At 44.2% G+C, this 26,156-nt stretch overlaps 1 protein-coding gene across 1 annotated transcript; it reads right to left on the bottom strand.

Moving 5' to 3' along the window:
- Positions 1–22: 22 nt before the first annotated feature.
- RASL12 (RAS like family 12) lies at positions 23–25,939 on the bottom strand. The gene is made up of 6 exons (XM_032232418.1): positions 25,719–25,939; positions 18,050–18,176; positions 16,630–16,686; positions 11,696–11,769; positions 7,630–7,820; positions 23–893 (listed from the first exon to the last, which is right to left on the bottom strand). The coding sequence occupies exons 2-6, from the start codon at positions 18,165–18,167 to the stop codon at positions 530–532; spliced, it is 804 nt and encodes a 267-aa protein (XP_032088309.1). The 5' UTR covers positions 18,168–18,176; positions 25,719–25,939; the 3' UTR covers positions 23–529.
- Between the last annotated feature and the right edge of the window lie 217 nt (positions 25,940–26,156).

The raw sequence follows: 26,156 nt of genomic DNA, 5'->3' as shown, positions 1-26,156 counted from the left end.
TGCCTCCAGAAGTTGTAGGTGCTCCATTACTGGAGGCTTTGAAGAAGAGACTGGACAGCCATTTGTCTGGAATGGTATAGGTTCTCCTGCTTGAGCAGGGGGTTGGACTAAGACCCTCCCAATTCTGTTAGTCTATGTTCTGTATGTCTTCTCCTTGTAGAGTCATTTCTTTGGCTGGTCGAAGCCTCTCTGGCTTCCCAAATCTCTATTCAGTCCTAAGAGCAAACTCTTTCCGTGGGATTCCTCCATCGATTGCTCAAGCAGCCCATGGTAGAGTCCTCCACGTGTTTATGACCAAGAAAAAGGGTTATAACCACCTTCCCCACCTGGTGGCTTCACCCATAGTTTGTCCACACTGTCAGTTCATGGCCTTTCCCCAAAATGCTCCTTTGCATTCTTAGACGGACGCTTGGACTGCAGGAAAGGCCAAGAGACGGATATGCGAAATGACTCAATCCTTGCTTGGGGATTCAACCCAACCCTCCAACAGCTGTGTTCTACTTTGGAGTCTACCCTGCGGCATCCCTGCTTAGAATATCTTAAAGCCCTTCAGCAACGTCAACGCTGGGGCCTTCCTCTTGCTTTGAGCTCTTGAGGATTTGACCGTGACCAGCTTGGCCCGGGCAACTGAAGGGACCTCTTTGTAGTTGACAGTGGAGAGGGAGTTGAAGGTGGAGGCGATGGTGGCAGTTGGGACCAGGTGGGCCGAGGGCTTCTCCTCGATGATGAACAAGGGCCGGACTGCCAGGGGTCTGTCCATCTCTCGCCTCACTTCCCGTACCGCCTCGTGGAAAATGCGCTGCACGGACTCAAAATCCAGGCACGCCGAGACTTCATGGAAGGAGGAGCCATACTTGGTGGCAAGAGACATCCCTTCGGCTTTGGTGACCTGTCTGGGAGAAGAAACCAGGAGAGAACATCCCACATGAAAAGATACAATACTCTATTGGGTTACAAATAAGAAAAGTATGAATTGGAAAAGATACTAAGGGGGAAGAAAATGGAGGAGGAACATGGAAATATGCCTAACAGTATATATGTCAACTCCTAAAGTTGCCATAGTGAGAGAAGGGGGGGGAGCGCATTCCACACATACTTTTGGCTAAAGTTGGATTTCAGATTACTGCAGTAGGCTTGGGAGGGGTGCACCTCATTGGGCAATGTGATTTATGATACAGACTGAGGGGAGGGAAGGAACAGGGGTAAAGTTCAGCTACAACTCAAACGAAGCTTAGATCTGACTGTGAAAAGGCCTTGCCTAATGGTGCTCCTAATAAATGTCTAGTTTTGTATCGAAACTTGGCTCGATACTCATGAATCCATTAGGGCATTTTTAAGAAACCTGACAATATAATTACAATTATAACAAGACACTTAAAAAGTATGGGCGTGTGATACTATGTAATAGTATTATGAGCATAGCTGGAAACCTGAATCCAACTCACAAATGAAACTTGTATATAGGTTTAGTTTTAAAAGGAGAAGGTATGCAAAATTAGCAATATGAAAAATCTTTTCTGGAGTACAATTATGAATACTACCAATATTAAATGGAGCTTGCTCAGATGCTGACCAGGCAAATTAGAGAGTGGAAGGGAGAAAAAGAGAGAGAAAGAGGGAGAGAGGAGAGAGAGTAGTAGAAGGGAGGAAAAGAGTAGGAGAGAAGGAAGGAGTGGAAAGAGGGGACAGGAGAGGGAGAGAGCAAGGGAAAGTAGAGGAGAGAGATGGCAGAGAGAAGAAAAGAGGTAGGGAGGAGGAGAGAGGGAGAGGAGATAGGTCGAAGATGAAATAGACTATGATATGGTGTATGGAAAGCAGAAGAGCAAGTGATAGTTGTTGTGGCTTGATGGTAAGAGGAACTGATATAATATTGAATATTTAAAGAAAAAATGTTTGTTAAGATGTAATGGTATACTTTGGATTATATGTACTGTATGTTAAGAAGAAGAAAATTTTAAAAGAAAAGAGACAACACAAGAACTGGCCCATGTCCATTAGTTGCCAGATGTGAGTGCTCCATAAAGAGAGCCATTGCCTCCTGACATTGTGGGAACTCCATCACTGGATGTTTTTAAGAAGAGTCCAGATCTGTGATGGGGAACCTATGGCACACGTGCCAGAGGTGGCATGCAGAAGCCTCTCTGGGCATGCACGCCACTTCCAGCTGCCCTTCCGGTTTCCAGCCCACACATGGGCATTGGCCAGCTGCTCTCTTTCGGCTTCTGGCACACGCTCCAGTTTCAGCACTCGGTGCCAAAAGGGTTAACCATCACTAGTCTAGACAGTCACTTATGTGAAATGGTATAGGTTCTGCTTGAGCAGGGGACTGGGCTAGAAGACCTCCAAGGTTCCTTCCAGCTCATTCATCCACTGCTTGGAAGTCGTCAGCCATTTTTCACCACCATTGAAAAATGGCCACAAGTCACTCTTTCTTTCAGATGCAAAACACTAGAAAATTAAGTTATAGTTTAAGCCCGTGATGGCAAACCTATGGCACCTGTGCCACAGGTGACACATGGAGCCATATTTGCTGGCATGCAAGCTGTCATCTGTGTGCCAGCCAGCTGATTTTCGGCCTTCGGGAGGGCCAGGGGAGGCTGTTTTCGCCCTCTCCAGGCTTCAAGAAAGCCTTTGGAGCCTGGGTAGGGCAAAAAACAGGCCAACGGGCCAAATGGAAGTTCAGAAACAAAATTCCGGTTGGCTTGTTGGGCCCGTTTTTCGCCCTCCCCAAGCTCCGGAGGTTTTCCTGAAGCCTTTGGAGGGTGAAAACGGCCTCCTATGGCCCCAGATAGCACACACACACACAATTTTGGCACGCCTTTATAAAAAGGTTCGCCATCCCTGGTTTAAGCAATGCCCAGCTTATTCTTTGGTCGATAGGAAGCCTGGATTTGGGGGGTTGCCTTCCCATGCATAATCCTTGAGCCTGTGCTTCTGTGGCTGGCATGAAATGAAACGGCACGATCCCACTTCAGAATGTTATCTTAGTAGCACAGTTGTTAAGTGAATTGGGCTTCTCCGTGAACTTTGCTGGTCAGAAGGTCATAAAAACAGGATCAAGTGACACAGGACACTGCAACCGTCACAAATATGAACCAGTCGTCAAGCATCCAAATGTGAATCACGTCACCAAAAGGAGGCTGCAACTGTCGTAAGTTTGAAAAATGGACACAACTCCCTTTTTTTCCAGTGCCCTTGTAAGTCTGAACAGCACTAAATGAACTGTTGTAAGTCAAGGACTGTTCGTATAAGTTTAAGTGCTGTTGCTAACCCAAAGGTGCTTGTTTTTAGGAGGCAACTGGACTTGCTTGTTTTTTTTTTTCTTTCAAAGACGTTTTGCTTCCCATCCAAGAAGCTTCTTCAGCTCTGACTGGATGGTGGGGAACAGAAGGATTTACTGTGTATTCCTTGCGAGGTTTATATTCCCGAAGAAGCTTCTTGAATGGGAAGCAAAATGTCTTCAAAAGAAAAAAAGCAAGAAAGTGCAGTTGCCTCCTGGAAAAAAAAGCACTTTTGGGACAACCATGACCTGGAGGGCTGAGAATCTCTACAGACTTTTAGCTATACAATTTGGGATGAAGACTCTTCGAATGGTGTGGGAGGAGGAATGGATTTCCAGAGAGAAAAATGCAGACTACAGAAACCAGGAGCACCCCTCAGGTGACCCTCAGGACAAGAGAGACCACCTGCTGCCAATCACCTCCACTAGACCGATTAGATCCCACAGATTAGGCTTCCTCCGAATTCCATCCGCCGGCCAGTGTCGACTGGCGACTACCCGGAGGAGAGCCTTCTCTGTGGCTGCTCCGACCCTCTGGAACGAACTCCCTGTGGAGATTCGAACCCTCACCACCCTCCAGGCCTTCCGCAAAGCCCTTAAAACCTGGCTGTTCCGACAGGCCTGGGGCTAAAGAGCTGTTGCCCCTGTCTCGAATGGTATGACTGTTGTGTGTTTTAAATTATGCATTGTTATGTTTTGTTTTTTTAATTTTTTGTCTGTATCCCCCTTCCCTGATTTGAGTTGTGAGCCGCCCTGAGTCCCCTTCGGGGGGAAAGGGCGGCATATAAATATAATAAACAAACAAACAAACAAACAAACAAACAAAGAAAAAAACCCAAGTGGCCTCAATGACTCTCTAAAAGGATGCAAATGACCAGCTGTCTGCAAGGAATATCAATCCTTCCATTTCCCCACTATCCTGTCAGAGCTGAAGAAGCTTCTTGGATGAGAAGAGAAACGTCTTCGAAAGAAAAAAAACAAGGAAGTCCAGTGGCCTCTTGAAAAAGCACCTTTGGGACCCCCCTGACCTGAATGACTGGGAATCTCTACAGACCTTTAGCTATACAGTTTGGGATGAAGATCCTTGGAATGGTGTGGGAGTAGGAATGGTGTGGGGGGGGGGGGCGAGAATTGCATACTACAGGAACCAGGAGCACCACTCAGGTGACCCTGAGGACACAGATAAACCTCCAAGTGGCCTCAAGGACTCTCTAAAAGGATGCAAATGACCAGCTGTCTGCAAGGAATATCAATCCTTCCATTTCCCCACCCTCCAGTCAGAGCTGAAGAAGCTTCTTGGATGAGAGGAGAAATGTCTTCGAAAGAAAAAAAAAACCAAGAAAATCCAGTTGCATCCAGTAAAAGCAACTTTGGGGCAACCTTGACCTGGATGGCTGAGAATCTCTACAGGCTTTGCTATTGCTGACATTTGCTCTTCCCAAGCAAGCAAGCCAATACAGGACTTTTAAAGGAATACATTCCTCTACAGCAGTGTTTTTCAACCTTGGCAACTAGAAGATGTCCGGACTTCAACTCCCAGAATTCCCCAGCCAGCATTCGCTGGCTGGGGAATTCTGGGAGTTGAAGTCCGGACATCTTCAAGTTGCCAAGGTTGAAAAACACTGCTCTACAGCTCTGAGCCATGCATTGGTCAGCCAATTTGGGTCTGGTGAGCCCAAGGCACACCGGGATCGCCTTATAGCAGCCTGTGCGTGTGTAGTTACTGGGGTTTAGAGGACACTCCAATCCGGCACGACTTTGAGAGGCTTACGTTCCAATCGAGCGGTAAGAAGATTAAAGCAATGAAACAGAATACGAAAATAAAGAGAGCTGCTATAAGCACGAACCATCACAGAAGATTCCAAAAGAGATTAGATTTACAAGGGTAGCAAGATCCTGGCTTGAATTCCCTATTTCTACCTATTTATTTATTTTTAGTTCATCTGACACACCGAAGTAATAGTCCGGTGTCAAGAAATAACTTAGTCCAATGAAGTAGAGTTGTTGTATTTATTACAGCCACCTCTCTATCTCTTTTTTTCCCCATGCTGGCTGAGAATTATGGGAATTGAAGTCCCCCATAGAGTCTGGAAGGAGCCAGATTGGGGACATCTGTGGTCAAAGACAGTTCCTAGGGGCAGAAATTACTCTTAAGAGATTAGGAGTGGGAGAGCTTCCAAGAGAGGAGAAGGGGTGTATCAATGGCTATGGAAGCTACCTAAACATGACAAAACCTCTGAATTCAATCAATTTATTCCTTTATTAGGAGCGCCAGCAGCCCCCTCACAGCAAGCTAACAAGTCCGTCCATCCAGGAGATGAATAGTTGTCTGCCACATCTATTCATCTCTGCCCCCTGCCTTTTATCCCCAGAGCTAGGGTGGGGCTTCGCTAGCAGTGGTGGCTCTTCCGTCCCAAGGATCAGCCCATAGATTTCCATTACTCTCCTCTCCTCTGCCTTCTGCACATCAGTGTGTCAGGCACTGAAGTAAGCTGTTTCTCATCAGCCACCTCCAGACCTGGGGGCTGTTGACTCTCCGTCTGAGGGCTGATGGCCAGCCCAGGCTCTGCCTCTGTCTCTCTCTGTCTCTCTGTCTATCTGTCTGTCTCTCTCTCTGAGACCTCCATTCCCTCTCCCTCCTCAAAGCTCTCAGGTTGCCTTGATAACAGGGGTGGGTTTCAACCGGTTCGCGGCGGTCCCTGCGAACCGGTTGGTCGGCGAACCCGGAAGTAAGTAACTTCCGGGAACGGCAAAGGGTGCGCCCGCCCACCCGCGGTCCTTACCCGGTTTTGACGGGTTCTGCGCTTCTACGCATGCGCAGGACGCATACAGCGCCTGCGCAATCCTCCAGGAGCAGCTGGAGGATGCCACTGGCCCTGTTCCAACCAAACCAGTTGGAACGGGGTGAGAAACCCACCCCTGCTTGATACTGATACTGACCTCCACTCTCCTCCTCATCTGATTTGGCTGCTGGAGGGGCAGGCAACCACCAGGCCACAACAACGAGTTTGAGCAGGTCACATTGCTCTGACACTTAGGAATACAACTGGTATTGTTTTGATTTGGTTTTGTAGCTCAGTACGATGCAGGACCCCAACCAGGTTTTACTGTGTAAGGTGCGCGATCAAGGAAGGTTAAAATGGCAGCCTGCAACTGCCCACAGCATCGACATTATTTTACAACATATGTAAAAAGCATCAGGGCTTTTATAGGTTAGTTGCAGCCAGAATATGGACTTTATTGACCCTGTGGGTACACCTCTGATCACAGCTACTTGCTCAGTCAACAACGCCATGTGAGCTGAGAAAGGGATTGAAGTGGCCAAAACAAAATTGTTTCTTACCAAGAGGTTGAAGAGCAATCCAGGAGGAGAACTCAAAACTGGAACGGACAGCTTTGCTTCCTTTCCTCCCTTGTTTGTTTACTCCTCCTTCTCCTCTCCCCTTGAAATCTGTCTTCTATCCCTCTCTGACACAACCCCCGTACCCATTTGGGAAATAGTTTTAGAATCCAGCAATGCATGTCAACTTGGATTCTTGTGCTGAGAAGAAACCTAGAGACAGGAAAGGGTGACCAGCGATAAATTGTCCCCTCTTGATGCTTCTGGGTGATCAGACAAAGCTAGGAAGGCAAGGGATGTGTAGGAAAAGGGCAGACAGAGTTGGGGAGGTGGGGTTAAGCATGTTATAGGCTTAGAGTTGTTACATTCCCATAAATGGTTTAATTCCAACTCCTCTTGAATTCTGTTGACCATTATCGGGTGCCAATTTAATACAGGACTTTAGTTGGCTAGATTCTTGTATTCAGGCTTGAGCGATTAAATGTCTGAATTGCAACTTAACATATGATCTCGAGTCCTTCCTTCTCATTAGGAAGGAAGGACTCCCTGGAGAAGAGCCTAATACTGGGAATGATTGGGGAGCAAAAGAAGAAAGGGACGACAGAGAATGAAGTATCTGGATGAAGTCACTGAAGCAATCGGTGTGAGCTTAAATGGACTCCAGAGGATGGTAGAGGACAGGAAGGCCTGGAAGAATGTTGTCCATGGGGTCGTGATGGGTCGGACATCACTTCGCAACTAACAAGCACAATATGGTCCCGATCATTTGCACCTAACCTTGTTCTAATGAACTCAAGTTCGGTACTAAATTGCCGCCAGATAAGGGTCAAAGGAATTCAAGAGGGATTGGAATTGGACTGTTTGTGGCGATGTAATGATTCAAAGCTGATGAGATGCTTAACTCCATCCCTCTGCAGCTCTGCCTCCTCTTCTCCTACAGGATGCTCCCTTTCCCCAATGATAGGAATCCATTCATCCCCTCCTTGGGCCGAGCTCTTAATCTTCTTACCTGTACTGTTCCATATCCAGCTTGTTCCCTATCAGGAGAACTGGAGATTCATGGAACGTGTTCTTCAAGTGGAGAGCAATGAGATCCAGGTACCGCTGACATCCTTCAAAGCTCTTCCGGTTGTCAATGCTGTAGACTACTAGAAAGGCATTGGCCCAGTTCAGATACCTCTCACAGCCCACTGGTATGTCCTGACAGAGAAGCATGTGGGAATTGGTTAGAAGGCCCAACATCTCTCTCATCTAACAGCAAACTACACATTCATCTGTTCTGACCGAGGCTTCCCAAGAGCCTGAAGCAAACTCCTTGTCCCGACAAAAACTCCTTTTATTAATTGACTGTGAATTCTGCTCATTCACATCTGGCAAAATCTTTCAAGAGAGGATTTATAGTCACAGACCTTATCTGGCTTGGAGAGCTGCCAGGCCGATATCTGCAAAACGTGGCAAGGAATCTCGGGGAGTCACGAACCAATGAAGCAAACTAATTGTCTCCTGCAAACTCCACTCCTCTTTTGCTCCTCTTTTATTTCCTCTGGGAGGGGCCATTCATCGTCCACCTGTGGCCTTACTCCCAAGTCGACCCCTGTTCTTTAGCTGTTCCCTTCGCCTGGCAACTCTGCACATGCATACACTGGGAACAGGCTCCAGCTGTTTGTCTGCCTCACTGATGCCTGACTCTGAAGGCAGCTAATAACTGTCAGATGGCCCTGTCCCCCTCTCTGCCTCCGACACAGAGCCCTCATCAAAGCCTTCCCCAGACTCCAGGACTGGCCCATGTTCCTCCCCAACCTCCTCACTGTCTGAATCTGCTGCCAGTTCCGCTGATGGGCCACAACATCATCTAGGCAGCAAACAAACATATCCATCTTGGCAGGAATGAAGGTAAAATGAAACCAGGGGAGAAATGTAGCAAGGCTGAAGAAGGCCCTATCTCCAGGCATCTTTTGTTCCAAAGCCCCTTTGGATCCAAAGCAGTTGGACGCAGCTCTTGGAACTACATTAAGAAGCCATTGTGAGTTTTGATGAAAGGAGAGAAGACGGTTGCCTCAGGTCACACATAACTTTCCAACTTATCTCAAATCAGTGCATTTTGATCTTCCAATAAGAGGGGAGAATCTCATGTCTTCTCTCTGGCTTTTAACCTTTTAAGCTGCAATCCTGCTTTAATTTTCAATGAAAGAAGCTTTCTTTTCAATTTCAAACGAAACACTATTCCGTTGATTTGACTCTGTCCTTTTAAAACTATCCTGAGAAATATTCTAGAACATAGCAGAAGAAACATGAAACTAACAAACTCCAAAGAAGAATGCAGGGCTTATTTTAGGTAAGCTGATCTGGAGAGGTGGGGGGGGGGGAAGCAAATAATATAAAAATAAGACAATTAAGTCTTGTTCCTTGCATTGCCAAAGTCACATGAGAAAGAAGACACCATTCAGAGATGGACTTTTGGATCCCATCACTACTTGCAGCTTTTGGCACTTGGTGCCTTTGGGACAAAACCTCATGAAATCTGGCCCCTTTCTACAAAACTGCATATATTTGACCTTATATACATCAAGTTTGCAAAACTCTCAGGCAATTTGCAAAGAAGGTGAGGTAGATACAGATCACTGAATCACAACTACTTGTACGTTTTGTGCTGCCGGATGCTAAATAAATAAATAAATAAGTGTTGTGCTCCATGAAATTTTGAGGACTTAAAGTTGCTCATAACCAAGAAACTCAAGGGGAACAGTTCCAGAGGTGGATTGCTGCTGGTTTGGCTGAACTGGTAGTTGTGGCAGAGGGAGGCTCTGCGCATCCACCTGGACACTTCTGCGCATGTGCAGAAGCATTGCGCATGCGAGGGTGGGTGCGTGCACGAGCGAACCAGTAGCAAAATGGTTACCAACCCACCACTGAACAGTTCCCATATTGTGCTGCTAAGTTGCAAAGGGTTTAACTGATTTTGGCTTAGCCTGTGGCATGAGCTCAGCCATTGTGGTTTAGGCCATCACCCATGGCTTAGCACATGTATGAGCCAGGCTATTCCTGTTGACATTTATGATGACTCCAAATTCAAATTTTGGGAGAAGGGCAGGCCACACGAAGGAAAAAGGCATTGCAGGTAGGTCTCAATCTACGACCACAACTGAATGAGATTGTAATTCATTTTGGCCCCTTTTACGACTTTTCCTGCCACGTTTGTTAATGGAATCCCTGCAGTTGTTCAATTAGTAACATGGTTGTTACTAGCTTCCCCCTTGACTTGGCAAAGGGGATCACTTGACCCTGGGACATTGCAACCGTCGTAAATTTGGGTCCGTTGCCAAGCATCCGAATATAAGCCATGTGACCATGGGGATGCTTTAATGGTCCTAACTGTGAAAAGTCACCATAAGTCACATATTTTCAGTGCTGTTGTCACTTCGAATGGTCACTAAAGTGAACTGTTGTAAGTCGTCCCTGTAATATCGATCCAATATATTCCGACACCTGGGACTTCATGTTTGTTTGAAGTGTTTGTATTTCAGCAAGACCTCTATGACATGGGGGGACGGGGACTGTAAATCATCTTTTATTTTGATGATGTAGACTTATTATTCATGAGCTTCCTGGTTAATTTTAATGAGTCTCAATCTGGTGTCTTCCAAATGTGCATAAAATCACTAAAGTGGGTGGGACTGTAGCCCAAAATCTCTGGAGACAAGAGGGTGAACAAGACCACCTTAAATGAGGTGAACAAGACCACCTTATGAGCCGAGTGGTTAGAGTGCAGTACTGCAGGCTACTTCTGCTGACTGCTGGCTGCCTGCAATTTAGCAGTTCAAATCTCACCAGGCTCAAAGTTGACTCAGCCTTCCATCCTTCCGAGGTGGGTAAAATGAGGACCCAGATTGTTGGGGGCAAGAGGCTGACTCTGTAAACTGCTTCGAGAGGGCTGTAAAGCACTGTGAAGTGGTATATAAGTCTAAGTGCTATTGCTATCTTCCTCCCTCCCTCCCATACCCTCCCCTTCCTCCCTCCTTCCTTCCTTCCTCCCTTCTTTCCTTCCTTCCCTCTCTTCTCCTTCTTTCCTTCTTTCCTTCCTTACCTCCTTTCCAGTGGTTAGAAGGCAGTATTTAAAGCTAACTCTGCCAACTGCCAGGGGTTCGATCCTGACCAACCATCCATCCTTCCGAGGTGGGTAAAATGAGGACCCAAATTGTTGGGGGCAAGAGGCTGACTCTTTAAACCGCTTAGAGAGGACTGCAAAAGCACTATGAAGTGGTATATAAGTCTAAGTACTATTGCTAAGTGCTAAAGAAGGAAGTGAGAAAGAGGGAGGGAGGGAGGGAGGGAGGGAAGGAAGGAAGGAAGGAAGGAAGGAAGGAAGGAAGGAAGGAAGAAGGAAGGATGGACTGTAGTGGCACAGTGGTTAGAATGCAGTATTGCAGGCTAACTCTGCCAACTGCCAGCAGTTTGATCCTGACCAGCTCAAGGTTGACTCAGCCTTCCATCCTCCTGAGGTGAGTAAAATGAGGACCCAGATTGTTGGGGCCAATAGGCTGACTCTGTAAACTGCTTAGAGAGGGCTGTAAAGCATTGTGAAGTGGTATATAAGTGCTCTTGCTCTTACATTTTATTTTCCCAAAGCAGTAAGGATCTAACCAAAATGAAACACCAGGAGAATTGATTAGATTTGCCTAGAAACTATGCCCTACTGATAGGAGGGGCTCTTGATAATGAGTTTCTTCTCATTTATAGCTGGTAAATGTTACCTACTCCTTCCATTTGTGGTAAGACAGTATTTGGAAACACCGAGATTTCATTGCAAGTTGTTCAACAGTATTTTGTTCTACTGCTATTGTCTGATCAGCTTCTTAAAAAGTTAAAATCATGGCAAGGGGTACCAAAGTTTGTGAATCTGAGATGTTTCGTTACTCATTCAAGTAACTTTTTTTAAAAAAAAAATTGCTTGAATGATGAAGTTCCTTGGATGAGTAATAAAACATCTCCGATTAACAAATGTTGGTTCGCTTGCCCTGCTCTTAACCCTTTAAAAGATGCTTTGGGCCTGGATGGTTGAGCATTCATTGACATACCTGATCGGCTGTATCCATCACTTTGAGCAAGATGGGCTGTTGGTCTATGATCTCTTCCGAAGCGTAAGTGTCTTCTGAAAAGCAAAGGTTTTGAACATTGGTAGATCGTTTTGGGAGAAGCCAGTATTTGTGTACTCCTAAACTAAGCTGGGACCTTTAGAGGAGGTGCTGCTTGTGTCTCATCTTCCTCATGTAGAGCATTGAGATTGCCACTGGACTCATCATCATCATGTAACGACCCCATAACCACTTGCGGGCCAGAGTCTGGGCAACTGAATGGAGCTAGCAGATCGTTTGAATGGCCAGATGCCTTTCCTGTCACCAGGGTAGAGTTTTGTTCAGCAGATATATTCTCAGTGTGCCCAGAGAGAGAAATATCTGCCCCTACCTAGGATCGAACTCACAGCCTCCTGATTGTGAGGTGAGAATTCCACCTCTAGGCCATCACACCACTCCATAATAATAAATAAATAATATAAATATAAATAATATAAATATAAATAATATAAATATAAATAATATAAATATAAATATAAATAATATAAATATAAATAATATAAATATAAATATAAATAATATAAATATAAATATAAATATAAATATAAATATAAATATAAATATAAATATAAATATAAATATAAATATAAATATAAATATAAATATAAATATAAATATAAATAATATAAATATAAATATAAATATAAATATAAATATAAATATAAATATAAATATAAATAATATGAATACGAATACACACACACACCACACACACACACACACACACACACACACATATATACAGTACATATATACACATATATACAGTACATATATACATAATATTATGTACACAATCATAATCTTCTTTTAACGATCCCTTATCCTTTGCAGGGTGGAGTCTGGGCAACTGAATAGAGCTAGCAGAGTGTTTGAATGGCCGGATGCCCTTCCTGTTCCCAATACAGAGCTTTGTTTAGCAGATGTATTCTCATTGTGCCCAGCCTCCTGTTTGTAAGGCAAGAGCTCCACCTCTAGGCCACCGCTCCACTCTGCTAGATTGGCACTGGATTGAAATGAACAAAATTCATACAGATTCAACAATTCTGAAGAAGCCGTCGAGATATCTCTCCAACTACCCAAGCAAATTCCTTGGGAATTTTTCTCGGCTCATGTCTGCGCAAAGAAGGCAGACAGCAACAGACATAATCCTGCAACCTATTTTTAAACATTAAAATAATAAAAAGGCAATGCTAAACTGACTGTCACATGCTTGTCCGTCATCCGGTCACTTTTGCTCTGATTGTTCAAGGGGGGGGGGGAGGAATTAGATGGCTACTTCTCACTGAATATCGCCTGCTTAAATATTGCCTGCCTACTTTATTTTGTATGCAGTAATTATTTGGATCACTGGGGCCTTTTCAATGAAAGCCACCGCTTTTGAAAAGAAATCTCGGTATGCAAAATGAATGGAAAACGTCCTTGCAAAAAAAAAAAAAAAAAGGATCCAGAATTTATTCTTCTGTGCCTTCCCTGAAAGCCTCCTCTGTCGTTTTTCAAACTTCTGGATATGACTCAACACAGCTACCTGCCAAGAATTCCCAATACAATTATACGCCAGCTTTTTTGTCGCTGATTGATGAAGTTCCTAGCTTCGGTCTGACTCCTTGCTCAATAGCTCTCCGTGGATGCACCGATAAACAGAAAACAAACGGAAATAGATGCCATAGATCAAGACATAACCTTGGTCTAACTCACTGGCAGAGCCCTCCCGGATTTCAAATTGTGGTTTGTCTGGGGATGGAAAGACCGCAGGGTGGGATGATGGTTGGTATTGTTCTAGAACAGTGTTTCTCAACCTTGACAACTTTAAGTCCTGTGGACTTCAACTCCCAGAATTCCCCAGCCAGCTGGGGAAGTTGAAGTCCACAGGACTTAAAGTTGTCAAGGTTGAGAAACACTGTTCTAGAATCTCTTTGGGGACCGAGAAAATGGTCCATCTGAATATCAGGCCATCTGACTCAGTGTTGTTCACCCAAATAGCAGAAGGTTCTCAAGATTTCAGGGTCTTTTAAAGCCTCTTTTGAGAGGCCAGGGGCTAAATGTATAACCTACAGAAAACAAAAAATAATAACTGCATAAACCGCCATTGATTCAGTTTGTCCAATGTGCTGAAATCGGAGCAAAGAAATCATACGATAACTTAGTGCAAGATGTATGAACTCAGCTACTAATTTCTTTTCTTAAACCTAAACATGACTTTCCGAGGGACTCAGCCCACCAGTCCCTTATTTCACAACATTCCAATAAAATTTGACCATAAATTTGAGATCCCATTAAGCAGGACTGGATTTTAAAACAACACTTAGGCTGAGTTCACACCCAGTCTTCCTCCCAAAAGCAAACTCGGGCATCTCGCCCTTAGTGTCTCCTTTAAATTAAGCCTTCAGTTTCAGAATGTTTAGCAGAGAGAGATGGAAGTGATAAAACACATGGAAGTATAACCTAATGCAGGCATTTTTTTCCAGAGTTTTAGAATTCCAGGCACAGCGTTGTGGTTCCAAGGGCTGGTTTAAGCAGAGAATAAAAATGCCACCGCTGGAATACTCTGGTTTTCCATCCATTAAAAACCCTTAGTAAAACCACAGCTGGAAGATTGCGTCCAGCTTTGATCACCACATTACAACAAAGATGTTGAGACTTTGGAAAATGTGGAGAGAAGAGCAACTACGGCCTGGAGACTAAAACATACGAAGAATGGTTGCAGGGTTTGAGTTTGGCTAGTCTGGACAAAAGACTGGAGGTGTCATGATAGTAGTATACCAGTATTTGAGGGGCTGCCACAAAAAAGCATGGCACCACAAAACCGCAAAGCCCTTATCCGCGGAGACATAAGCGCGTCGCTAAAGCTGTGACGTCATCACCGTGCATCATCACCACCGCAACAACAGCGCGGCAACAGAAGGGCGCTTTAAAACGGCACCGCGGCAGAAAGCCGATTTCAATTAAGGTAAGAGTTAGGATTAGGTTTAGGGGTTTGTTTTAGGGTTTGTTTTAGGGTTAGGTTTAGGGTTAGGTTTAGGGTTAGGTTTAGGGTTAGGTTTAGGGTTAGGTTTAGGGTTAGGTTTAGGGTTAGGGTTAGGTTTAGCGTTAGGGTTAGGGTTAGGGTTAGGGTTAGGTTTAGGGTTAGGTTTAGGGTTAGGTTTAGGGTTAGGTTTAGGGTTAGGTTTAGGGTTAGGTTTAGGTTTAGGTTTAGGTTTAGGTTTAGGGTACTGAGTGCTTGGGAATGCGCAGATTTGCCCTCCGCGATTATGTCATCGCGGTAGGGTCGCGTTTTTCCTTAGTGCTTCGAACGGCGCGAATTAGTCTTCGCGCTTATGTCTCCGCGGATAAGGGCTTCGCGGATTTGTGGTGGAACCCAAAAAAGAGAGGAGGGGGTCAATTTATTTTCCAAAGCATCAGAAGGCAAGACAAGAAACAATGGATGGAAACTAATGAGGAAGAGAAGCAACCTGGAAGTAAGGAGAAACTTCCTAACAGTGAGGACAATGAACGAGGGGAACAGATGTTGCCTTCCAAAGGTGTAGCTATTTCATCACTGGAGGTTTTTAAGAAGAGACTGGACAATCACCTGTGTAAAATGGTATAGGGTCTCTTGCTTGAGCAGGGGGCTGGACTAGAAGACCTCCAAGGTCCCTTCCAGCTCCATTCTGATTGATTGATATCAACTTCCAAAAGTTGTAGATGCTCCATCGCTGGAGTTTTTAAAGAAGAGACTAGACAGTCATTGTCCAAAATGTTATAGGGCCTCCTGCTTGAGCTGGGATTAGAAGCCTCCGAGGTTGCTTCCAGCTCTGCTATTCTGTGGTTAAATTCACACAAGTATGCTTTTAATCAATGGAGCAGGGTTGCCTCCAGAGGTTGTGGGTGAACCCATCACTGGAGGCTTTTAAGAAGAGACTAGACAGCCATCTATCTGAAATGGTATTGAGTCTCCTGCTTGAGCAGGGAGCTGGACTAGAAGACCTCCAAGGTCCCTTCCAGCTCCATTCTGATTGATTGATATCAACTTCCAGAAGTTGTGGGTGCTCCATCACTGGAGGTTTTTAAGAAGAGACTGGCAGCCATTATCCAAAATGATATAGGGTCCCTTGCTTTAGCAGAGGGTTGGACTAGAAGACCTCCATGGTCCCTTCCAGCTCTATTCTGATTGAGAAATCCAGGAAATCCAAATATAGGCTGCAGAGAAGGACAGCCAAGAAATCTTTTAAGGTCATTTTTGTCTTGGCTCCTTGCCATTTCAAGGGGGATTTGTAAGTTGACAAGAGATCTGTCTCACAGCTCGTTAACTTTCTGGAAGTTTTTTTTTTAAGTCCAGAAGCCTCTCCTTGCCCTCCTAAGCAATCATTGTTTTCCATCTCTATTTTCCTTGGTATGTGCTCTAAATTTGGCAGCTTATTTTGAAACAGCCATGAAGCATATTTGCAAGCAGAACTTGGAAGAACTTAAAATACCCTGCAGCATGTTCAGAAAAAACAGAAAACTCCTGAAGGGGGCTGACATTTTCCAGGGACCCCAAAAAGGGGATCCATTTTTCTACTTGCTGGGTTGGGTGGTGGTTGTTGGTAGCCTCTGTGGATCTGAGCCATTTGTTGCAACCTAAAGCAGGATTGTCCTAGCCGACCGATAATCGACCTGAAAATCTCTCTTTGTTATCCCAACTTCCAGTTTCTGTTCATGGGGAATCCACAAACCTTTCAAGTGTGTGTTATCTGGATTAAACCTGGATTGTAAAGTGGGTTTCCCAACAGGTGGTGGGTGCTGGTGGACTTGATCTGGGATCACAAGCTAAGCTGATCCAAAGCTGGGAATCCTGACCGAGTTTAGATTGCAAAAAGGACACCATGGAAGCATGAAGGAGACACATTCAGACTTACCCAGATTGGGGTCGTATTCGCTTATAAACCTCTTGGTAAGAAACTTCACCGTTAGCGCTGCAAGAAAAGAGAGAGGGTTACTTCTTCTGCCCCAAATCTGTTTCTCCTTCAACTAATTTGAGATTCTTTCCTGAAAAAGCCCCTGAAGAATATCCAGAAGCTTCAGGGGGTGGGGGGCCAAAATGGGACTGTGTGGGCAGTTATGATCATGGGATTGCATTAGAAGATCTCCAATTTAGGTCCCTTCCAATGCTGTCATTCTCTATTTCCTAGAACTGCAGACATTAAACTCTGCTCTGCAAGCTGTACTGGTTGCCAGTTTCCTTCTGGGTTTAATTCAGGATGTTGATTCTTAACCAGAATGTCAAAGGTGCTTTTTCAAAAAGCAACTGAGCTGTTTTTCCTTGAGGAAGAAGAAAAAGAGTAACTATCCTTCCATCCCCGCCAACCACCACAACTGATGAAGCTTCTTGGATGAGAAGTGAAACTATCTTCTTCTTCTTCTTCTTCTTCTTCTTCTTCTTCTTCTTCTTCTTCTTCTTCTTCTTCTTCTTCTTCTTCTTCTTCTCCTTCTCCTTCTCCTTCTCCTTCTCCTTCTCCTTCTCCTTCTCCTCCTTTTTCTTCTCCTCCTTCTCCTCCTTCTCCTCCTTCTCCTCCTTCTCCTCCTTCTCCTCCTTCTCCTCCTCCTCCTCCTCCTCCTCCTCCTTCTCCTTCTCCTCCTTCTCCTCCTCCTCCTCCTCCTCCTCCTCCACTTCTCTTCCTCCTCCCCCTTCCTCCTCCTGCCACTCCTCCTGCCCTCCTCCTCCTGTTGCCTTTTGGAAAAAGCACCTTACAGACAACTATGACCTGGATGGCTGAGAGTCTCCAAAGACACATTAACCAGTATGTTTTATCAGCCCAGACAATCAAATTAATTCAGCAAACCACGATTAAGTAAATAATTGGTAAGCAGATACAAAGTCTACTTAAGAGTAGATGATGAGGCAGTCTCTTCTCCTGGACTCACCCAGGTCTCCTCAATCTGGTTTTAGCAATAGCAATAGCAGTTAGACTTATATACCGCTTCATAGGGCTTTCAGCCCTCTCTAAGCGGTTTACAGAGTCAGCATATTGCCCCCAACAATCCGGGTCCTCATTTTACCCACCTCGGAAGGATGGAAGGCTGAGTCAACCTTGAGCTGGAGAGATTTGAATACCCGAACTGCAGAACTGCAGTCAGCTGAAGTAGCCTGCAGTGCTGCATTTAACCACTGAGCCACCTCGGCTCCTTTTCTCAGATGTGCTGCATTTCCTTTCCTTCCGTATGTCCAAAGTGCAACATAGTGCATAAGGATAGTCAAAGCTACAAAGAACCACCTTCAGAACAGCATGTGAGGAGGACTGAGATGCTGCCCCAGAAGGAACAGACTGTTCTCCTAACCTGATTTCCCAGCTCCTTGACAGCCCAGGATGGCCACATTGCACTCCTGCAGAAGGTTTGGGAGGTGGCGTTCGTTCGCCCAGGGGACAGCTCGAGGTTTGCCAAACATGGAAGACATTTTTCAACTCTGCGAATAAAACCTAACAATGAATAATTCTGCATTGAAGGGAATAGTTACAAGTTTATGTGAAGTGTTAATAGAATAGAATAGAATATAGAACAGAACAGAATAATAGAAGAGAACAGAATAGAATATAATAGAATAGAACAGAATAGAACAGAACACAATAGAATAATAGAATAGAACAGAGAATAGAATGAAACAAAAGAGAATAGAACAGAATAATAGAACAGAATAGAACAGAATAGAATAATAGAATAGAACAGAACAGAATAGAATAATAGAATAGAACAGAATAGAATAGAATGAACAGAAGAGAATAGAAGAGAACAGAACAAAACAGAATAGAATAGAAGAATAAAATAGAATAATAGAATAGAACAATAGAATAGAATAATAGAATAGAATAATAGAATAGAATGAAACAGAATAGAGTAGAATTCTTTTGGGCCAAGTGTGATTGGACACACAAGGAATTTGTCTTTGGTGCATATGCTCTCAGTGTACATAAAAGAAAAGATACATTTGTCACAAATCATAAGGTACAACACTTAATGATAGTCACAGGGTACAATAGTACCACTTTAAATTGCTTTAGTAAGACCGGTCTAGGAGTATTGTGTTCAGGTTTGGTCACCATGATACAAATGAGGTTGAGACTCTAGAAAGAGTGCAGAGAAGGACAACAAAACTGATTAGGGACTGGAGGATGAAATATATAGTTGCAGGAACTCAGCATGTCTAGTTTAACGAAGAGAAGGACTAGGGATGTCATGATAGCAGTCTTCCACTATCTGAGGCTGTCATAGAGAAGATGGGTCAACCTATTCTCCAAAGCACCAGAAGGTAAGACAAGAAACCATGGGCGGAAACTAATCAAGGAGAGAAGCAATCTGGAACTAATGAGGAATTTCTTGACAGTGAGAATAATTCATCAGTGGAAAGACTTGTCTTCAAAAGTTGTGGGTGCCCCATCACTGGAGGCTTTCAAGAAGAGATTAGACTTGGTACAGGGCCTCCAGCTTTACAGAGGGTTGGACTAGAAGACCTCCAAGGCCCCTTCCAACTTCGTTATTCTGATATATTTTTTTCTTTTGTTGTCAGTTCCAGTGCACAGATTAAAACGGTACATTGTCATTTCTCTCTAATTTAGGTTTCTGATTTTGGCAAAAATTCTTCCGGGTCTGGTTTTGGACGGAGTGGCACTGCCCCAGACAGACCTGGTGACTAATCTGGGCTTCTTCCTGGATTCACTTATTTAAAAAATCTTTTAAGAGTTGAACAGAATTGGCTTAATATGATGCAGGAATTCAGCCACTAAGTAAATAATTGATGGAATTTAGTGTTAATTAACGTCTCAGAAATTTGGGTTAGAGTTTTCCCCTCCCTAGCGAGGAATGAGTCAGAATTTCTGAACATAACCAATGACTCTAAGACAAAATTATAAGTTTTTTTTTAAAAAAAGCTTAAATGCAGCAATAAAAAGACTTAGCAACATAAATAAGAATAGAATGGAATAACAGAATAGGAAGGGACCTTGGAGGACTTCTAGTCCAACCCTCTGCTCAAGTAGGAAACCTTTTACCATTTCAGGCAAATGGTTGCCTAATCTCTTCTTAAAAACTTCCAGTGTTGGAGCATTCACAACTTCTGGAGGCAAGCTGTTCCACTGGTTAATTGTTATCCCTGTCAGAAAATTTCTCCTTAGTTCTAGGTTGGATCTCTCCTCGTTAAGTTTCCATCCGTTGTTTCTTGCCTTGCCTTCTGGTGCTCTGGAGGATAGGTTGACTTCCTCTTTTTTCTGGCAGCCCCTCAAATATGGGAACACTGCTGTCGTGTTACCCCGATAACATGATAACTTCTAAAGCACCCAATATATTTCTCATAACATCCCACAATATTATGCTATGTCTTGCTTTCAGGTGCTTTGGAGAATAGCTTGACTCCCTCTTCTTTGTGGCAACCTCTTAGATATTGGAGACTGCTATCATAGTCCTTCTTTTCATTAAAATAGACATCTCCAATCTGTTCTTTATATGTTTTAGCCTCCAGTCCCCTAATCATCTTTGTTGCTCTTCTCTGCACTCTTTCTAGAGTCTCCACATTTTTTTTAAATCGTGGCAACCAAAACTGGATGCAGAATCCCAAGTGTGGCCTTACCAAGGCCTTATAAAGTGATATTAACCTTTCACGTGATCTTGATCCTATCCTTCTGTTAATGGAGCCTAGAACAAAGGTATTCACACAACACTGAAGAAAATTCCTCTAATTGTGCCTTAAATAAAGCAGTTGCACTGAGTCATAAATCTTGGTTTATAGACCACCCAATATAGTAAGCCAAACTCGGCAAATGACAGGATGACACGGGGCAAGCTGCCAGCTCAGTGAAAAGGAAGCAGTTGTCTGGCTTTGGAAACACTGTCTCTCTCAAGCTACTTTCACTTTGCCCCCTCGAAGATGAAGACACAGCTCTCTGCGTGGAAACCGAGAAAGAGTGATATGTTAGAATTAGAATAATGGAGTTGGAAGGGACCTTGAAGGTCTTCTAGTCCAACCCCCTGCTTAGGCAGGAAACCCTATACCACTTCAGACAAATGGTTATCCAATCTCTTCTTTAAAACTTCCGGTGTTGGAACATTCACAACTTCTGGAGGCAAGTTGATTGTTCTCACTGTCAGGAAATTTCTCCTTAGTTCTAAGTTGCTTCTCTTCTTGATTAGTTCCCACCCATTGCTTCTTGTCCTGCTTTCAGGTGCTTTGGATAATAGCTTGACTCCCTCTTCTTTGTGGCAGCCCCTGAGATATGGGAGCACTGCTATCATGTCTCCCCTAGTCCTTCTTTTCATCAAAAGTAGACATACCCAATTCCTGCAATCGTTCTTCACATGTTTTAGCCTCCAGTTCCCTAATCATCTTTGTTGCTCTTCTCTGCACTCTTTCTAGAGTCTCAATGTCTTTTTTACATTGTGGCGACCAAAACTCTTGGACTCAAAGAGCAACAAGTAAGTTTTTTTCAATAATCCCCCCCCCATTCCTGAGGAGTTAGTCTTCTGCCCCCTCAGTAAATAAATATTGTGGTTGGGAAATGATGATTTGGTAGTATTCTAGTCTTCCAAGAAGTAAGAGTCTTCTCCCATTGCTGGTAGACCAAGCAAAATCTGTTGAAACATCAGTGATGATGGGGTACTTCTGATGGAAGTACTACTCTTGATTAGAATCATTTTTTTACGACCACTCAAGGTTACAACAGCACTGAAAAAGAAGAGATTAGGCAGCCATTTGTCCAGAATGGTATAACATCTCCTGCTTGAATGGTAGATTGGATTAGAAGACCTCCAAGGTCCCTTCCAACTCTGTTAATCCTGTTGTTGTTGTCTCACCAGGCTAATGAGGCAATCTCATGGAGCCTTGGTAAAACTTCTCCCCATCTTGGGAAGGTGAAAATAGAAGTGTCTGTAAAAAAAATGGTACAAATAAACCTTCAGATTGGTGGCTAGGAATGTATGATTGAACCTTATGTCCATTGTAGAAGTTCAATCAAACCATCACAATTGTTGTCTTTTTTTTTACATATCTTTTACATACCTTATAAAAAGTTGTATGTAAAAATGTCTTTTACATATCTTTTTTTTCTATTTCTGAAAAAAAGTAACTTGAGGTGGTTCACCCTGCCCCAAAGGAGGAACATACAATATAGAGGGTTGGAAGGGTTGGAAAGCAGGGCTGGGTTCCAGATGGTGCTACTCCTGGTTCACTTGTGCATGCACTTTGCACACGCATGAGCACTGGATGCGTGTCACACACCCATGCACAGTTCAATAGAAATTGTTCCTGCACATGTGCAGAACTGAAAAACAAGATGGCCACAGTGACCAGGAAACCGGCTCGGGGGTGTGGCGGACCTCACAGAACCAACAGCGACCCAGGCCACCACACCACTAATGGTTCAGCTGAACCGGTGCGAACTGGTAGGAACCCACCACTGTTGGAAGGGATGTTGCAGGTCTTCTAGTCCAACCTCCAGCTCAAGCAGAAGACGCTATTCCATACTGTACAAATGGGTGCCCAGTCTCTTCTTGAAAATTTGCAGTGATGAGAACTCACAACTTCTGAAGGCAAGCTGTTCCATTGATTAATTGGTCTAGGTAAAGGCAAAGGTTCCCCTCGCACATATATGCTACCCATTCCCGAATCTAGGGCTGGTGCTCATCTCCATTTCAAAGCCGAAGAGCCAGTGCTGTCCGAAGACCTCTCCCTGATCATGTAGCCGGCATAACTCGATGCCGAAGGCATACAGAACACTGTTACCTTCCCATCAAAAGTGGTTCCTATTTTTCTACTTGCATTTTTACCTGCTTTCGAACTGCTAGGTTGGCAGAAACTGGGACAAGTAATGGGAGCTCACTCTGTTACGCGACAGTAGGGTTTCGAACCGCCAAACTGCCAAATGGTGCTTTTCCCAATCAAATCCAGCTGGTTGACAAAGATGGAGTGCCTCTGGGCAGAAGAGAACAGAATGAATCCGTCATTCTTGTGAATCAGAGCTTTTTCACCAGGTAGAAGGTGATCAGAACTCTGCACATGCCCAGATACATGGTTTGCTTCATCATCTCTTGTTGGAATTCAACAGCCATCTTTTTTTTTTATTTTAGAACATTGAGGCTTCTTGTTTTAATCGCTAGGACTTGTAACCTGTAACCTTGTTTGCTGTTTTCTAATTTTATGGTTTGATTGTATAGAATGCTATTGCTGTAAACAACTAGGATAAGGGGTGAGCTGCTTCTTTTAAAGACAGTGTAGGCATATTTAAAATAAAACAAAACAAAATAGAGCTTTATGCCTTGCTGAGCTCTGGGGTCAAATTTACATTCCAGGGTTTGTTAATCCAGGTCTGGCTCTATTTGGAGCTGAGCTATTGATGTGCATCTTTCCTGCTTTTAGCACATCTGCTTTTGATTCAGAGAGCCCTGAGTTGGGATAAACACAATTTTGTTCACAGGATAAAAGTCAGAAGGGCTTTTGAACTGTAAGCAAGATAGGCCAGCAGAGAAGAGAAGAGGGGGAAGGTCTCACCAAGTAGCAAGAGACAGCTGGGCTTTGTGTAACTCAAGTAATGTGCTACTGAAGATCAAAGGTAAAAGTCCTGCAGAGTTAAACAAAGGCTAGTTTGTACAGCATACTAGTCTAAAATCTTGACGGGTGACAATGGCTTAGGGCATGGATGTCCAACCTTGGCAGCTTTTAAGACCTGTAGACTTCAACTTCTGGGACTTGAAGTCCACAAATTTTAAAGTTGGCAAGGTTGGACACCTTGGGCTTCTTGTATAAGGCAGATCAGAGTAGGCTGATAGTTTGGTGAGTTGTGTTATCCTTACCAGTTGGGTTAATTTGACTGTAGTTGGGGAAGCCAAGATTTAAGGGGATCTTTGCAAAGACAGCCACAAAATATTTATCCAGTTCATAGCTTCGTATTTTTATTTAGTACTTTGACCTAAGCACAAAAGAGCATGTTTTCCACAAACAACATCTGTCCAAGTCAATTGAGTTAAAAGGAAGTTGAGCTAGAAGAAGACCTGGTTTCATCTCCCCCAAGGAGCTTCTGTGGGTGAAGAGCATCTAGAACCTGAATCTCCCTGCTCCTCGACCAGCACCTTCTCCAATGGATTGCATAGGCTTTGGGATTGACTGGCCCAAAGTCAACTCATGATTGAGAAGGGACTAGTATCTGTGTCTCCCCACTCCCAGTCAAGCATCTTTTCCATTAAACCACCTCTGTCTCATTCTCTTATTTAAGACCTGCCAGAAGCACACCCAGAAAGTCAAAGGTAGATTAGGAGCAGATTCTCCCAATCAGAAAAAAACTTGAAACAAAGCTTCTTTTTAGATGAAAATAAGCAGAAAAGGAACATGTAGTTGGATGTCTATTTTGGGTCTGCTGCAGTCAGTGGCCCAATGAAGAGAAGATGGACAAAATCCAGAGTGACTCTGGGATTAACATTCCTAGAATTGTTTCTTGTCTTGATTAAATTGATCCATGTGAACTTCTCAAACACTGAAGTTAGATCTTCGGCAAGTCTCAGGACAGGGCCATGGGCTCCTTTCCTCTTTTTAAAAACTGGTCAGGCTCACACAAATTTACAAACCATCACAGCTGAGTTTGCACAGTACACAAAGTCAGATAAGGACTTTAGAATAACGTGTGAATCCAGCATGGATTCCCCACAGACCTCTACATTGAAATTAAATGGAGATAACACAGAGGCCAGAAAAAACAAAAGGCCAGTTGTGTCTCTAATATATCTCAATATTATAACATATTTTTCTTTGCTTCTTGGGTCCAAAGTAGAGTCTTATTCCTTCCCATCAAATAAAGATTGGCTGAATTCCTGCAACATGTTGAACCACAAACTAGCCATTCTCATTGAGGCTGGCATCTTGTGCAAATTTAATCTGTTGATAGTTTAGGGATGTCATGCACTTCCGCAAAATAGGATTTATTGAGCCAATGTAAACATGGGCAAGGTGGCTCAGTGGCTAAGAAGCTGAGCTTGTCGATCAGAAAGGTCAGCAATTTGGTGGTTCGAATTCCTAGCGCTGCGTAACAGAGTGAGCTCCCATTACTTGTCCCAGCTTCTGCCAACCTAGCAGTTCGAAAGCACGGAAAAATGCAAGTAGAAAAATAAGAACCACCTTTGGTGGGAAGGGAACAGCGTTCCGTGCGCCTTTGGCATTGAGTCATGCTGGCCACATGACCACAGAGACATCTTCAGACAGCACTGGCTCTTCAGCTTTGAAACGGAGATGGGCACCACCCCCTAGAGTCGGGAACAACTAGCACTTATGTGCGAGGGGAACCTTTACCTTATTATAACATATTTTTCTTTGCTTCTTGGGTCAAAAGCAGAGTCTTATTCCCTCCCATCAAATAAAAATTGGCTGAATTCTCACAACATGTTGAACCACAAACTAGCCATTCTCATTGAGGTTGGCATCTTATGCAAACTTAGTCTGTTGATGGTTTAGGGATGTCATGCACATCTGGAAAATAGGATTTATTGAGCCAATGTAAACAAGGGCAAGCCTGTTGGGCAAAAACCCAGCCTGTAAAGATTACTAGGATATGCCCCTATATTTTCTGGGCTGACCTCTCAGCTAGACTATATTTTTAGCCTTGTATATTAGAAGAATCCTTGTATGTTAGAAGAATCCAGTTTATTGTTAGTTTGTAGCTGAGCGCGCTGTGGAAAACCTAGGATGCAATATTAATGCTTAGTTAACCCTGGGGGAGGAGGAGGGTATCGCTCAAGACACAGCCAAAAAGAATCCCCACCACCACCATTTTTGGTTCCTTTGGTTGGGATGCTGCGCAGCTACGAAGTTGGAGCTGATGCCCATGATGGCTCCAGTGAGCAGAACGAGTCAGAAGGAACTCCCAAGCAACCAGGGTTGGCTTTCCACATTTCAAAGTCGGAGGAGACATGCCTATTGCTGCCTTCAAAAGGGAAATATTTCCTCCTGAGCCTCCTTAGCTGCCACAAACGCACTCACCTTCAGGTTACAACAGGAGCCCCATCGAAGAACGCTGGAGAAATTCAGCCCAGGTTAGACATCCATCCCTCCAGGCTAAATCTGTGTCCAGCTGGCAGAAAAGCTCCCTCTAAAACTCTGGGGACCGGCGTGAGGGGAAGAAGCAAGCCTGAAGCCAGGTCTCTGCGGCTGACAACCAAGAGGCAACCGCTCACTCTGGACAGCTGCTGGTCGCCTGGATCGGGCTTGAATGAATGAGGCTGAGAAAGGGAGAAGTCCCTTCCCTGGCAGTGTCTGCCAGCTGAGCTCCAGCCAAATTCCTTGTAAGGAAAGCGACTGCCGTGTTTTTGGCCTGGGATGGACACATTTTCCCATCAAGAAGAGGGCAGGGCAGAAGCGAAGGCCTTTCCTTGCTGGAGAGGGTGAGGGGAACGTCAAGGATGCCCGGAGATTTGGGGG

The sequence above is a fragment of the Thamnophis elegans genome, chromosome 16, assembly GCF_009769535.1.
Source record: "Thamnophis elegans isolate rThaEle1 chromosome 16, rThaEle1.pri, whole genome shotgun sequence".
NCBI lineage: Eukaryota > Metazoa > Chordata > Lepidosauria > Squamata > Colubridae > Thamnophis > Thamnophis elegans.
This window is presented reverse-complemented; position numbering and strand designations above follow the sequence as displayed.

Coding starts and splice junctions, on each gene's coding strand:
- RASL12 (XM_032232418.1), bottom strand. CDS start 18,167: ATGTCTTCCATGTTTGGCAAACCTCGAGCTGTCCCCTGGGCGAACGAA. Junction 7,821..11,695: donor TGATGGATACAGCCGATCAG/GTATGTCAATGA, acceptor CTTCTCTGTCAG/GACATACCAGTGGGCTGTGA. Junction 894..7,629: donor CTGGATATGGAACAGTACAG/GTAAGAAGATTA, acceptor TTCTTCTCCCAG/ACAGGTCACCAAAGCCGAAG.